Source organism: Pimephales promelas, chromosome 21 (assembly GCF_988280905.1).
Source record: "Pimephales promelas chromosome 21, fPimPro1.hap1.1, whole genome shotgun sequence".
NCBI classification, from domain to species: domain Eukaryota; kingdom Metazoa; phylum Chordata; class Actinopteri; order Cypriniformes; family Leuciscidae; genus Pimephales; species Pimephales promelas.
Window position 1 is genome coordinate 18,644,147 of NC_142789.1, and position 17,003 is coordinate 18,661,149.

At 35.5% G+C, this 17,003-nt stretch overlaps 1 protein-coding gene across 4 annotated transcripts in view; it reads left to right on the forward strand.

Moving 5' to 3' along the window:
* Positions 1-17,003, forward strand: part of LOC120480572 (uncharacterized) — a 28,761-nt gene that overhangs the window by 446 nt on the left and 11,312 nt on the right. The window contains exons 2-8 of one of the 4 annotated variants that reach the window (XR_005623129.2): positions 328-779; positions 1,185-1,249; positions 2,448-2,564; positions 4,417-4,538; positions 4,668-5,107; positions 5,657-5,797; positions 15,679-16,143. Coding sequence is in view for 2 of the 4 variants with exons in the window: in XM_039673813.2 (XP_039529747.2) it covers positions 328-779; positions 1,185-1,249; positions 2,448-2,564; positions 4,417-4,538; positions 4,668-5,047 (1,136 nt within the window). In the remaining 2 variants the exon portion in view is untranslated. Of the gene's footprint in view, positions 1-327; positions 780-1,184; positions 1,250-2,447; positions 2,565-4,416; positions 4,539-4,667; positions 5,506-5,656; positions 5,798-15,678; positions 16,144-17,003 lie in introns of those variants that run through there. The other 3 variants (XR_016148511.1, XM_039673813.2, XM_039673815.2) reach the window with 3 other exon arrangements.

Genomic DNA, 17,003 nt, shown 5'->3' on the forward strand with positions numbered 1-17,003 from the left:
AATTCAACTTAAATCGGACTTTTATACTTATTTTTCTATCATGTTATGCCTTTAATTAGCACGAAATATCGATAGTTAAAGTATTTAATTCCTTTAAAGTTACCATAACCTTTTAAGTCAACCATGATCATTTACTAGTAGTAACGTTATACATTATATTAACATTAGCTTATTTTATACGTTTAGGTTGTGTCACTACTTTGGCATTTTTAGTATGAATTGCTCTTTGTTCTTCACGTATTATTTTTTACTAACGTACTCATGACATGATCTCCCGTTTATGATCTTTAAGAACTAAAGTATGTTTATTTTGTTTATTCATTATAGAATTGCAGCCCTGCTCCTCTGAGACTCACACTCACAAATACACCCAGGCATTTTCTGAAGAATGGAGATCTGAACATGATTTGAAGGATACAGAAATGCATATGAAGCTAGAAGTTTATACACAGCAGGAGGAGAATGAATTGCAAGTACCTGTGTGCCGTGAATCAGCATCTTTATCACCATGTATGGACATTTACCATGATCAGATGCCCAATAAAGACACTGAAACCCAAATGATGGACAGCAGCTTGAATACTTTTCCATTTATTAATGAAGCACCTCAAATTAAGAATGAACCTGAGACTAATACTGAAACAGGCACCACCTGTCAGGCACAGCAACACATCACAAGACACGTCTTGGATGATTCAGGGGCCAGTGATGCATCCAGTGATGTCAGCAAAATCAAAGTTAGCCACATTAGCCCCAGACATAAGGCAAAAGAATTTTATGTAAGTCTGTGTTTATGTTAAGCAAACTGGGAGATTGTTTCCTCCACTGATTTAAAAAGATATATATGACTTTTTATTTCACAATTCTGATTTTATTTTCTTGCAATTCTGAGTTTAAATCTTGCAATTCAGACTTTATAACTCGCAATTGCAAGTTTATCTTAAAATCCAGAGAAAAAAGTCAGAATTGCAAGATATAAGCTCGCAATTCTGGCTTTTTCTAAGAATTGTGAGGTGTAAACTGGATTGGAAATTGTGACAAAGTCAGAATTGTCAAATAAACTTTTTGTCTCACAATTCTGTATTTTTTCTCGCAATTCTAAGTTTATATCTCAGAATGAATTGTAAGCTATAAATATACACTTAGCTATAAATGTGAGCTGATTGATGTCTTTGTTTTTACAGCTGCCCCTCAGAAATCAAGAGATGTTGACGCAGCATAGGATGGAGCTGGCTCAGAAAAGGGAAAGGTACTTGAATTAATTCTTTAGTGTTTTATCCATGCTGATTTGATTCAACTTATTCTACCGGTATTTAAATTATTGTGCCACAAATCCTTTGCCTGTCGTAACATGTAACCTGCTAATAATGCTCAAATGTGACACTCCATTGTCAGCTGAGCTCTAAACTAAGTTTTATGTAAATAGAAATGTATTGTTTCAGGCTGCCTACAGTCAGTGTTATACTAAAAACAGTGTCTCCCAAAATGAAATATATTTTATTTTCAGATGCTTTGGTTAGTACTCTTCTTGGGTGATTATCACATATGCATCAGAACATATCCTGGTCAACCACACCATAATCATATTTACTATTTTATAAATATTGCTGTACTGTAACTACAGTACTGTTAGTTGCTTATTTAAATCGAATGACTTTCTTTACTTTTGCACATATTTCTCAAAACCGCATAAACGCATTAGACCATTTTAATTAGTAATGTGAACGCTAGATTATGTCAGAGAACTTCATGTTAAATCATATATTTAACTTGTTCAACACAAAAGAATATATTTTAATGAATGTTGGTAACCAGACAGTTGTCAGTAGCCTCTGACTTCCAAATACTATGGAAGTCAGTGGCTAACACCAACTTTCTAGTTACCAACATTTGTTAAAAGATATTCTTTTGTGTTAAACAGAAGTTTGAACTATAGTGTACATTAAGCAATAAGTTGCTATATTATGATTATAGTCACAGTCACGCTTGACTAGAAACTCCATTCTCCTTCAGCCATACACATGTGAACGCAGGGGTGGCATCCCATTAGCCATTTTTTCAGCATATATTTCCAGGTAGGTTTTTGAAGCTGTATTTATATCTCTCAGGTAGTAGGTGGATGTGGCCTAGGAAATGTGGCCTAGGAAATGACTTTTTTCACACGGTTTTCAGAGGTTTTCCTGCACACCATCTCCAGCAAGACCTGGATGGATAAAAATAATCACACTCATTCAGGGCAAACTCAGAGGCAGTGATTTAGCCTGTTAGAGCCTCTTCTTTTTTTAACCTGTGACAGAAAAGGGTGAGATCTTAGCTGAAATAGTCTGCAGGTTTGACATCCCCTACCAAAATAGAGTTGTTTTGATTTGGCTTGTGGGACATCGCCCTAAGGAAGCAAATACATATGATAGTTCCTTTTTTAAGGTCAAATCTTTCTTGTTGTTTAGACTGGCTGATGAAGAGCAAAAGAAGGCTGCAGCAAGCGCTAGATCCCAAAAGCACAGGCAGAAAGTGTACGGGAATCCTGAGCTTCGTGATGCATACAGGAAAAAGGAGAGAGAGAGGTATACTGCAGCTTACATGAGGAACTATACTGTTCAGGAGTGACTGTAGCTTAGATACTTTATTACTAATGCAAGTACATAATGCATTGGTGTAGTAACAACTGAAAGTGTGTTCTTAATAAATACTCTACCGTTTAAAAGTTAGGGGTCAGGGTCATTTAAAAAAAAGAAATTAATATTTTTAACTTTTATTCAGCAGTGAGGCATTAAATTGATCAGAAATGACAGTAAAGACTTTTTTTGTGGTGATATTCGTGTTTCTATTCATCAAGAAACCCTGATAAAAATGTATAATGGTTTCCACAAAAATATGAAGCACCACAAGAATAAGGTTATGTAAAAGAACCATGTAAATTTTTTTAAATAAATTATGCAACCCACCATAATCCAGTTATCTTTCTGTGATTTAAAATTAAAGTGTTCAACATAACTGCATATATACAGTATATTTATATATATATATATATATATATATATATATATATATATATATATATATATATATATATATATACACTCATATGGACAAACCCAAATGTTGGGTTAAAAATGCAATAAAATGTACAGTTGAAAGCGAAAGTTGAAGTTGGGATAAAATTTGAAATTACATTTTTAACCCAACATTTGGGTTTGTCCATATTTGACCCAATTGTGTATAGATGTGTATAGATAGATAGATAGATCTGATATCTATCTGATATATATATATATATATATATATATATCTCAGATAGAGCTGTCCCCCTTATAATATCATCTTGCTTCCACACTTTGAGGACCACTGCTTTACTTTACAGGTTGCTTGTGACATATGTTGCAGTGTATTTAGAAATGGGGTCTTTATGTGAAAATCAGCTTTAGTTGAGCTTTTTAGACACTGACTCCTTGATATTTCTCATTTTTGTAGATATCAAAGACGAAAATCTCAGGGGAAAGTGAAATTCGCTAAAGATCTGAGCCCGTTAGAATTGAGAAGGCAACAGAAAAGGTGGAGGAACAATTCTGCTGCTTACAGGAAAAAGAAATCATTTCAGGAGGTTTTAGACAACATTAAAGAAGACTTTAATCAAATCACCCCAGAGCCAGTGCCGACCACCTCTGCTCAACATTAGTGCCTTTTAGAAATTTGTGCAAAATAGACTTGTGTTCCTGTAACTCAACTGGTAGAGCATGTCACTAGCCAATGCCAAAGTCATTGGTACTATTTGCAGAAAATGCACTTAATGTTAAAATCTATGTATTTCATGTGTTTTAAAGCACCTGCGAAAATGCAAATATTCCATAAAAAACTAAACTGTGCATGAGGTTTCTGATAAAAATGCCATCAAATATATATTCATTCCATGTCATCAGTGTAATAAATTTCTTAATGTACTATATATTTTAGAAAATGGACCAAGTAATTTGAAACATGATTTTTTTTATGATCTTGAATTTTGAAATAAAAAAGGTGAATTAAGCAGTTCCATGCAGTGTGCTTGCTCTTTTTGCTGTGTGAGTGAAGTCAAATGCATTCACTATAATTAATTTGCCATTGCTTTGATAAGACAGGTGAAAATACACTGGACATTTTAAATAAAATATGGTGGATGTCAACATACATCAACTTTAGGAAAATTCAAAAATACTTAAAACATTTTTTGTTGAGAACTAGAAATATTAATTTTATTTTAAGTACAGCGGTTTCACTATGTGCCAAGTATAAATATTTATATTATTTGGACATTGCATTGTCGTGAGAATAACCCAACAAAAAATAGGCCTACAGTATTATAGGAGCCTTTCCCCCTGATAAATCTCATCAATAAATGCTGCTTTAATCAAAGTAATGTGTATTTCTTTTTCCCACAAGTAAATTGCAATCACAGTGGGAAAGAAAGAAGAGGAAAAAGAGTGAAAATGAGGAAATGTACAGAATAAAGAAGATCCGGCACATTGAAGAAGTGGCACTTGATAAAGAACAACAACAAATGCGTAAGGACATTTTAACAAATTCAAAATCAAAGTAATAATGACGTTTTGAAGAAGTATTGGTCAGATATGGTGTCTTTTCTTTTAGATGCACTGGATGAACGTAAAACTGTAATTTTGCCTCTTCTTTAGAATCCAAGACAAACCCGGCTGACATTTGTTTGGAAGACGTTCAGCACGAAGAGGAACTATCTGAAAGTTACCCGCAGCATCAAGACATTCAAGGAAATCCACACGGTACAGGAGAGTATTTGTGTGTCGTTTGCCGCAGAAGATTCAGCTCACCCGGACTGCTGAAAATTCATCTGAGAATTCACTCTGGAGAGAAACCCTACCACTGCAACTTTTGTGGGAAAAACTTTAGACAATCCAGCCACCTGAACACACATGTCAGGATCCACACGGGAGAGAGACCTCACATCTGTCAGAACTGCGGGAAGACGTTTATTGACTCGAGTGCAAGAAACAGACACTTTAAAAAATGTGTTCTTATCTCTCTACAGGGACAATGAAATCACAAGGAGCACCTTTTGAAGGTCTTTTCTGTTGTTTGCTGAAATGGAAATGTCAAGGTAAATCATTTTAAGGCTGGATTTTTTTTAATTGTTGGGCATTAATTGATTGTCAAATCCAGTGTCATTATAAAAATGAACCATTAAGATTGTTTTGTGTTATAGTGTGGAGAACAGCTCTTCCAGTCTTTAAAACGATTTAACCTGTTTTTTTTTCCATAGAAATTTCACTTGAACTCTTAGAAGCACTTACAATGGTACATTTTCCACAGCTGGACTAACAGTGTTTCTTGACATGTATGGCTCACATTTAACCATGTAATGTAGTGTTCATTTAATGAGCAATGATTCTTTTTCTTGGAAAAAGCTGTTCAAAATTTTATCTTGTTTGTTGCTTTTACATTATATTAAATGTTTATTAGCTGGCATATTTATGAGGAATTTTGCTACTTTATTTATTACTGTTTTCTACTCAAACAAAATGTTGTTTAATTTTAATACATTTATTTGTTCTCTTTTTTTCACTGTCAGTATAAAATGTATAAACATTACTGCAGTTTATAGTCATTTATTTTTTACTGATTTTTTTTTTTTTTTTTTTTTTTTAAGTGAGAAAGATTGACATGGAGCATGCTAAATCTCGAACCTCCGGGGAATCAACAGTTTTAAAAAACGCAGGAACAACAGAGCTCGTAATAAAACGAGAATCAGGATGGGATGGCTTTTGGAGAGATTTTTATTACTCTACAGGTGAGTAAGGTATTTTTCATTTGTGGGTATGTGACAAAAGGTGCGGGAGGAGTTGCGCGACAGGTCATGTGCAGAATGAATGGTGGTCTATGGAGCTATACCCCTGAAAATCCGCTTTTCTCAGGATATAGTAATTTAGTAATTATAGTAATAGACTTATTAGTCACTTATAACCTTTAAAAAGTCTTTTAAAATGTCATTGATGTCAATGACATCATATGGCCAGGGACCTGCTTTATGGAAATCCTTTTTTATTTTTAATCCTATTTTATGTTCGCTAAATTATCAACTATAAACAAATTATCAGTCATCCCTAATTATCTCAAATTCAAACACTGTATATGAAATCATAGATATGATATAGAGACTAGATGCCCTATTGGCCGCTGGGCACTGAGAAATCCGGCCGCCATCTTGAACGGGTCATATTCCTATTGTGCTGCATAGCAGCAGTAGATGCCAGAGCACTGTGCAGCATATTCCTGCCCAAATCGGCGGACTATCGCTCGGTAATTACTTTTCACAAGATTTAACATTATCGTACTATTGGTTGTATTTTGTGAATAAAATATCCCATGTGTCCTGTATAGCTACATGTATGACCTTTGCAGCAAAAAACCCTGCATGAATATCAGTTCAGTATTCAGTGAGATATGACCGGTTTAAGATGGCGGCCCCACAGCTCGTCTGAGCCAATAGGTAGTAGCGGTCGATAGGGCGCCTATCTATATGATGTCTTTGTATTAAGACTTTTGTTTCCAGTGGACTCCAATTGCATGTCATGTTAGCTTGTCTGCATGCTCAACTATACATTCTTATGTTTCATTATTTTCAACTAAATAAACAGAATCACAATAACATACTCTATAAATAATTTGATTAAAAATATGTTGCATACCTTTATATGAACTCCTGGATAAGTGCCATTTTCTTCAGGTATTTTGTATCTCACTGTTTGTATTGTATCTCACAATTCTCACTATTGCTCTAAAATCACTAACGTTAGTAACGTAGCGTTACTGACCTTTAGCACAACTGGTTAACAGATGCACTCGGTAAGAAATAAACCGCCTACTTTTAAATGTTGATCTAACACGTGAGGATTATGATTATGAATTTGTCACTCCATAAATCTCACAAATTAATTTAATTGGATTACAGCTCTGATGACTTGTCAAATACAGTGTAATGCAAAAGAAAAAAATTAAAGGTTGTGATTTTCCAGAATATAATTAGTTGATTTGCAATCTATTTTTGTACATAAAACAGTAGCTGACTTGGAAGTATTTTAACATTAAAAAAACTGATGAAATTGCCTGGGTTGCTGCCTATTTGATGACTGCTTTAACTATCTGAGACTCTAGGTGGCAGAAGTGATCCACTGTCCTTTTTATAACCAAAAGAAGCTTTTTAATGCCACTTTTTATTAATTATAAAAAAGAAGAGTTGATCTCAAAAAGCAGTTTTTAATATGGCATACAGGCAGCCTATTTTCCATCCACAGACCACTTGTGTATACAGTTGCTAATTTAATTTATTAGCAGTCAATTGTTGTCACCACAACACTGAGACCTTTTAAAATGAAAAGCTTTGACTGTAAGAGCTAACACTACAAACAATCCACACAGCACACATTTGCATTCATGCAGCTCTAACGTCAATAGGCAAGTCAATAGAAATCTACATTACGATTAGCCTTGCTAACCCACATCCCTCCCGGCCTGTGAATGATGCTGGAAGAGTCATACAGACTGTGTTTACAGAGTAATGAATACACTGTATTAGTAAACCACTGAAGTGCAGTTCACCTGCAGCTTCTTGAACTTTTGAAACTCCCTGAATGAAAATCTTATCACTCTGCAAGCATTAAAGTGTTATTTACTTTCCTTTGTATTCCTTTCTGGCACGTCGATTTTTGACCTTCGTGTTAGAACAAAGAAACAAAAAGGTCATACAGATACAAATTTTATATATATATATATATATATTTTTTTTTTAAAAGCTTGCCCATCCTAACAGTTTCATTATTATGAGGGCCATACAAAACGATGTGAGGAAAGATGCCCTTGTTTAATGCCTGATAAAAAAAAAAATAATAATAAAATAAAAATTATAATAATTTAAATGATTCTATTAAACAAACAACAAACATTGCTGTAGGGATACAGATAGCTTCACACTGGTCTGACCACATTACACATTAAATGTTTTTTTTTTTCCCCACAAAGAATGGAAGAATATCTCATTAGTTTAAAATAACAAGCTCAGATAATAACACAATTTGTTTTGTCGGTATGAAGAGCTTTGGTTCCTTTTGTTTGCTAGTCATTTTGTTTTCAGTCTAGGACTTCTGCCCAAGTGTAAGGTCAGTGGTATGTGTATTTATTTATTTATAGCTAAATAGCTATTTTTTAGAAGTGTTCTGACATAAAATATGAAAAGATAAAAGAACACAAATACCGCAGTAAACTCTTGGCCTGTATAGCTCATTGGTATTTTTGATTGATTCTTGGTTGTGGATCGCCTAAGGCACAGTTGAAGGGAAAAACACATTAAAGTCCTTATAAAGTAGCTTTCTGAATTCTATATGTTCATTTTTTTCCCTCTTGAGAAAACACCCACTAAAACATAAGTGCTAAATGATATGCAGCTATGCGACGCATTAGCTATATGAGTATTGGAAGCTCTACAGCTGCATGTGGTCAATATCAAGCACTGCAGTATTTATAACATCTATCCTTGGGTTTTCTGTAATACCAGAGTTGTGTCTGGTCTCTTTCCCCTGCGGTCAGACCTCCAGGCCAATCAAACCCAAGGCCTCTCTCTTGCTAAAGCCTTGAAGTACTGTACCGTTTCTATGGCAACATCCGCCTCTTTGGTAAGTGGAGGACTGCGCCTATTTTTTCTTGCAATTAAGAGTTGAACTGCTGTACACAAAAGCCTTGCAGGCTTAGTAGTGAGCTCGTATCTCAAAGGACTCATGTTGTGCTTCACCGCTGTTGCTAGACTGACACTGGATCAACACTGAAAGAAAAATCCACTTCATTTTGTACTGTCATTAAGATTTTTTTTAATACGTTTATTCAGCAAAGATTCATTAAATTGTTCAAAGATGAATAAACTTTGAAACAACTTTTAACATTGTACAACAATTTTTATATTTCAAATAAATGCTGTTCTTTTCAAATTTCTATTAAAGCTGCAGTAGGTATCTAGACAATCCAGACGGTTGTCGTGCTGGTCCGCTAGGAAGACTACACTGTAGTTGCAGCCGTCGTGTGTGCTGAAGCGCCAAGTACGCTGCGGCCGTTAATGCCGGACCGAAGTAGAGTCACATCATCATACGGAAAGAAGCATAAATGGATATAGATGCATAGTTTATTGTAAAACTACACCTTAGTCTGTGCTTATCTTGGCTAAAGCCGAGTACAAATCAGCATGAAATTTTAACATCTACTCTCTTGTTTTTGACATTTTAATTAATCAAATAAATGCAGCCTTTGCACGCACAGTAATCAACTCTTACTGAAACGTTTTGATTGGTAGTGAGTATATAAGGTATGTATATAAAATTCTGCCATCTTTTAGGCTACTCTGACTGTTATTCAAAAGCCAGATGTTACATTCTCACTCCAAGGCGTCACCTTTTGACCATGCTTCAATATTCAACGCTTTAGGCGCCCTTTAGCATCAGTTACATGACGCGATCCTACTGGGGTAGGGGTAGGGGTTACACGTGATCCTAGGGCGTCATCTAACTGACGCTAAAGGGTCCCTAAAGCGTCAGATATTGAAGCATGGTCAAAATGAGAATGGGCTGGAATAAATGACATTATAAAGTTAACAATAAAGTGCGCAAGCCCACTTTTATGGTGCTTTTGTTTCAGTTTTGTAGCATGAAAGCCTTTTAATTTTTTACAGAAGAAAAAAGTCATAGAGGTTTGGAATGACATCAGTAAATAATAATCATTTTCGTTTGCTACAAATTGGACTTAAACCCGAGCCAGCTCAGCATCTCATCAAGACATTTTATTAAAGTTTTTTTTTCTCCCAACACAGATATCACACAATCTGACCTTGGGTTACTGATAAATTGATGAGTCCATATAAGTTAATGTGAGGCACTCTTCTGGTCCAGCCTGACTCGATTAATATTCACTCTTATGAATGAGGTGCCCTCTCATTGCCTGCCAGGTCAGCTATAAGAAGAGAAGCCAAACTGGTTAACAGGATCAATCTAGAGTCCATGACACACCAATAACCAGTCAAAGAGCAAGAGCGAGATTGCCTTACTACATTCAGAATACATATTCAAGGAGTATTTTCTTCACCTCATGCAAGAGCGCTTTTATTTATTTACCCATGAAACAGTTCATCAAGCTTGGCTATGAAATTTTGTTGGTTTTAGGGGCAGCACTGTTTTCAACTAGAACTAAAAAAAAAAAAAACTTTTTGGCCGTTCATTTTCACAAAAACGGCGTAAAAAGCAAACTTTTGAAAACTGGTTTCAAAGTGCACGTTTTTTTAGAATTATACAGTTATCTAAGTTTGAGCTACAAAAACGCAAATTTTGGAAAACGTTGACTACCATGTGCATGTGTATTACATGTTAAGTCTATTGGATCATAGTGTTTCTTTAGTGACTTGTCACAGATTTATGTGAATGGGTATTGTTTTGGCAATGTTGTGTACAATGTCTGTACTCGAAAAATGCGAAGGAAAAAAAAGAAGTCTGTTTTAGTACGTTGTTGACGTGTTAATACGCATAGCTTGTCTTTTAACTTGGAAGCTGTTTATTATGTAATCTTTGGTTAATAAAAATAAGAAAACATAAATACATTTAAAATCTACAGCTGTGCAAGAGATGTTTGCACAAACTGAGAGTGCAGGTTGGATACCAGCCGAATGTTGGCTGCAACCCAAACACACAGTTACAATATCGCCCAACCATTTTATCACAAATAGATCGGAAGCCTGGCACTTTTAAGTGTCAACATCTGCTCTTCCAGATTGTTTTTTGAAAACTATTCAAAATTCAAAAGATGTCTGTGTGTCATAAATATACCTTTAGCATTCAACATTCATAAGCTTGGTTTCAGGTCAGAAATATTTGTATTAGTCCCTTTATGCTCACCAAGGCTGCAATTTAAATTAATTTTCCAGCATCACATGATCCTTCAGAAACCATTCGAATATGTTGCTTTGCTGCTCAAGAAACACTTCTTGTTATTGTAAATGATTAAAAGAGTTGTGCTGCTTAATATTTTTGTGGAAACCGTGATATATTTTTTTTTATGATTCTTTGATTAATAGAAAGTTAAAAAGAACAGTATTTATTAAAAATATATATATTTTTGAAAATACATCAAAAATGTATTTACTGTCACTCTTAATCAATTTAATGTATCCTTGCAAATTAAGAATTAATTTCTTACAAATAAATAAATAAATACCTTATTGACATTTGATCGGCATATCATCTAAAATGTCCATAAAACGAAACCTCTGCTGATCACTTAAACCAACACCATTTTTTCGAGCGGAAACTAGTGGTTCGACTGACTCACTTTGTACTTTAAATGGATCATGAGTGGCATGACTTTTTGCCCAAACAGCAGCACTCATTTAGTTTGTCCCTCAAACATAAGAGCATCTGTGCTTTCACTCCCATACTGGCAAGTGGGAGACAGTTGCACGTGTCACTAGCCATGGATAGTTGCTAGGCTACTGTGCTGGCAGAGGCCTGAGGTCGGGGGGCCGTCACTCTAAAAACGTTTACTATTTTGTCTTTTTTTTTTGTAGTGAAACTTTTTTTTACACTTCAAAATATTGATTAAATGTAAACACAATGAAATTAATTACATATACCATAAACAGACAAATTAAGTATATCTGAGTAACTAGTATTTGGAACATTAACAAATAAAATTGAGTTGAAATAATTGAGGATTGAAATAATTCAACTTTTAATTTCCTGTAAACCTTTCTAAAATACTCCACACAACCAGGTAAACATACATGACACCGGCCTTTATTGTCGATGAGTACAGCAATACACCACGGCATATTTTATACTGTTTTAACATGTATTCACAATTGCCTACATTTAAACTTGTATAAGTGTTTTATAAAATCAGAATAAATCTCTCGTTTTAGTGATTCCCTAGTTTTTTTGTTTTGTTTTACTTATTTATTTTATTGTTCTAATCAGGTCAGGAGAAATGTAATTGTGTGTGAATGAGGCTTATAATGGAGCAGGCTCCCCCACCAACTCCTTTTCACCACCGGAGGGAGCCGTCTCTGAAATGTTAACTTTACCCTTCGAACTCCAATTCCCATCATGCCTCATACCTGGGACTGATTGCACTCACACCTGCATCTCATTCATACACACTCATATAAGCCTCATTCACACACTCATTCAGTGTGAAGTCTTGATCTGCCCTGGCCATTGGTTCTGAGTGGTAGTCCCCTGGTTTGATCTTGGATTGTTTATCGTTGCTGACCCTTCTCTGCATGCCCTGACCCCTGACTGTTTACTGGACTCTGGCCTCGACCCTTTGCCTATTTACCTGGTTTGTCCCAACCTTACCTTCTCTGTTATGTTTGCCACTGTTGGACCCTGCCTGTTATTATTTGGTAACACTTCACAATACGGGTGCAATAATATGCATTAATTCATGCTTAACAAAGTCAAAGCTAATTGTGGTATCATTATGTTATGACTTTACTTGTTGAGGCACATCATTATTAACTAAGCATTTAGTCATTGTAGTAATTTGCACATGAATTTGCACTAACAATTAAGTAATCATGTATTAATGCATATTAGTGTACTTGTCATATTATCTGCTCAATCTGGTAATTAACATATTAATTAATTAAACACTAAAAATTAGTTATTATGAAATTAATCCACAATTGCATATTTAATTAATAACAATTAATGTATGAACTACATTAACCTTACAGGCTCTTAATTACTTCCTAATGTGGTAATCATTAATGAATACCTTAGATAATCATTAGTTACACATTAATTCAGTATTATCTGTGCATTAGTTAAGCATGAATTAATACTTATTAGTGCACCTGTAGAGTTAAAAATACTTTTAACTCTAGTTAAACAAACAACATTTTATTAGCTTCATTTACATAAATACTTAAGTTTCATAAAGAAAGGAAACATTTTAAACAAAAGTTGTTGTTTTTTGTCAAAGACTACGCTTTGAACAGATTCAGAGCGATGATCAAAACACAGATCGAGTCCAACACCCCCAAAGCATTCACAGTCGTTTTCTCTTAATGGATAACGCTTCATTTCATTTGGAAACGTTAAGCAGTTTTGATTTACACGCTGTTTAATGTTTGATCATGTTATTTTACATTTGCACGAGCAATCTTCCACTTGTTTCAGCTTCTTCTTCTCCTGTGTTTTTAATCCAGAGATTCTGCACTAGAAGATGTCATAGCCCCCCCTTACCATATAACAGTGAACACATTGATAGCTGGAAAATTCAGTCAATAATGGGAAAAGACTAAAGTAGAATTAAAGTAAATTCCTGTAGACAGTGGACTAGCCTATACACAAAAAAATCAGATACGCAGAATTAAAAACACATCTGTTTTGTATTAATATTCTAATCAATATTTTCAAACAACATAAGTTTCATAAGATTGTATATGAAAAACTATGTAAAAAAAAGTATATTTAATAGGCTATCGATCAAAAGAGTTAACAAAAGTAAAGCCAAGTACAATTTAAGTGTAATTTTAAGTATATTTGAGAAGTATATAAAATGTACATATAAAATGTAAACAGTCCCGAAATCTAAGCTGTTGTCCTGAATCCGGCCCTAATTGTCCGGAAAATTATACTAAAGCAAAATCTTGTTGTTATTGTCTGATAAAATGTTAAAAACTGGTCGTGGAGGTTGAGACGGCCCCTGCTGGCAGCTCATTGGCTGGAACATCTTTTGTGTTTCGTTTTTTTGAAGTTCTACAAAGATTTGGCGGGAATTTAGATATACATTTGATAAGCAAACTTTCACTCATTCATTTTGTTGACATGGCTGGTGTACCGGAACCACAACACTTCGTTTTTTAGTGGCAGATTAATGACAGACTGTTGATCTTTGAAAAAAAAAAAAAAAATGTTTTGTTCAGGTTTGAAATTCATTATACATCCAGGCCTACCCATAAACACCCCCTATATCTCGTATTTAAAGGCACACTATGCAAGATTTGTACCTTAACATAACAGCTTCATACTTCATAATACAGAAATCATAATACATAAATGATAAACGTAAACAATGGCGGGTTAGTGAATGACATGAGAAGTTAAAGATCACAGGATCAATAATATCCCGCCGTATAGCCTGAATCTATTTCCGTCGAGCTTCATCAACAGGCAACTGAGGAAAGGAATGAAAACGACAGATATGGTTGCTTTTGGGAATAACAAATAAAGACCGGTACGCAACAACTCTTACTAGCTGCTTGCGCTATTTGTACTGACCGGAGCGGAGGAAGATTACCACGACAATTGTGTATTTCCGGAAGTTGTAAGAAAGGTCTATAGCACATTTGAATAAACTTTTTCGTAAGGGTACTGATTTCATTTGACTCACTGAATTATTCATCTGCCAGTGTGTGCACATTAATCTGTAGCCTGATTTTATGCTAACGGAAAAAGCCCAGCATAACTCAAAGGAATTTACAATGATGCCACATTATATACAAAAACACAAGGCTTTTGACTGATTATGTGACCCATGGGACTGGGATTGTTGAGCTCAAATCTTATTTATCCAGAAATGACAGGTATACTGGTAGGCTATGGTGACACGTATGTCTTTTATGAAGGCCAGTGAAAGGTGCTTATTAACACACCTTATTAAGATAATTAACTCTGAAGTAGCTAACTCTTGATTACAAGGAAGAACATACAGAACATGTTGCTTAATTTTTGTATTTACCTGCTGTGTACCTTTTTTGTTTAGAGCTGTCGAGGAGTAGAGGCGTCTCAGCTACTTTATTAGACCAGGGGAGGGAGGAGTATATTAGACTGTCTCTCACATACTTTTACTCCAGGAGGCCATCTTGTGATATAACTCAACCTGAAGCCTACTCTTGTCGGTCTGTAGTGTGCATCTCAATAAAGTAGGACACAACATACATACATTGAGCGTGTAACAAGATTAAAAGCACTGGAACAAGGGACTAAGATCCCTTCCTTATTCAGTCTGCCAGGGCAGCGCTAACACGTTTCAACACATTCTCATCCTTTAGCGTCATATAGAACGCTATATGACAAAATGGCGCTATACTACGCACATGGCACCCGTTATCGTTAATATAACACGCGCTGTGATGGTTAGGTTTAGGTGTGGGGTAGTCTCATATTACGCGAAAGGATTTATGACGCTTTGGGTTCGCTTGAATATTAACGATAAAGGGTGCCATGTGCGTAGTAGCGCCGTTTTGTCATATAGCGTTCTATGTGACGCTAAAGGATGAGAACGGGCATGGGCTAAATGCTCTGTCACACTATTACTGTTCAAAACTTACTGTTCGAAACTTAAATTACTGAGCAAAATTACAAACTTTCTAATGCCCCCCTTCCCCCCATAGTTACAATGAATTTTAGCCTGTTCCACACAAAAAGCTCTCATATGCTTCAAATTTAGATCAAATGTGGTACCGGTATGTTCTGTCCTTGTATGAAGCAGCCATTTATTGCTTGGATATTAAAGACTAACATAGTATTTTGAATGTAATCTTGTGAGTTCCACATAAAAAGAAAGTCTCTGAGGTTTGGTACCACATGAAGGTGCGTAAATGATGACAGAATTTTCTTTTTTCAATTCCGTTTCCAGCAAAGCCAAAGTGCCAAGTCATATCTGGAGATGTAACAAAGGGAATTCCATGGATATTGAACAGAGCTTCAGACATCAGGCAAGAACAGAAAAAAAAGATGTACAGTTGACATTTACTCACCTTGCACAGGTTGCAGTACCAAATATAATGCCCAGGGGGAGCTGTCATTCAAAGGACAAAGTGATTAAATCATTCTAGGCAATGCTATGCTGCAACATGAGTTTGTGACATGCCTTATTTCATAGCTAGATCAGAGCAAAACACTATGGATAAACAAGTGTGACTGCAATATTTGCAGAGTAGGACATCAACATCCTCATCAACATCCTTGTTGATCTTCGAACAACATTCCTAACAAATCGTGTTTTAGTAATAATAAATCAGGAAAGGTATCTGAGTTAAAGCTTCCCTGACATGGGGTTATTTTATTATTTTTATTGGGTTGCCCTTATAATGTTAGTATGTTTTTTTAGATCAAAAATAGTCAATTTAAAAATAAAATTTTAGCCTCAAAGCTCTGTTTGAAGGGGCGTGCCCACCAGAAGACCTTAATGACGTTCTTATCCCTCTCCCCACTTAAAACAAGGAAGTGCTAATTACTAGGGATATTAACAGCAAGTCCTATGAGCTGAACAAACGAATGTGTTGGTGCCGATAATTTTCACATGAAATAATATATAGATCTGACAGAAATCATGCATGTACTTTATAATGGTCCAGTGGCAGAACTTTTGCCAAGCGTGTCAGATAACAGTCTCATCCCAAAAAGTCATATAACTGACGTCTTGGGGCGTATTTTGACCATACGTCAACATCCGCCTTTTTAGGGCCCCCTTAAACGTCGGTAGATGGCGATCCCAGGCCGTCATACAACTGACGCTTTACCTTTAACGTCAGTTGACGGGTTAGGTTTAGGGTTAGGTTTAGGTATGGGGTAGAGTTAGGATCCCATAACCTCATCTACCGACGTTTAAGGGGGCCCTAAAAAGGCGAATATTGACGTATGGTCAAAAGACGTCCCAAAACGTCAGTTATATGACGTCTTGGGATGAGACCGGGTTGTGTCAGAGGTTCTGGGTTCTTATCTGCATTCGTATAGTTTTTTTTTTTTTTCTCTCTTATTAAAACCAATTATGTTCATAAGTGGTTGTATATCAAGCAGGGGCACTTTGTTTGCATTTACTTTGTAATTTCACCGGAACGAATAGAGTCTCTCCGCAACAGATTAAAGTGCACGTCCATATGAAGACTGTGCTCGAGCCACAAGAGAACACTGTATCCGCGGCACTGTTTGCAGTGAATGAGCACTTTGATTACTTGATTT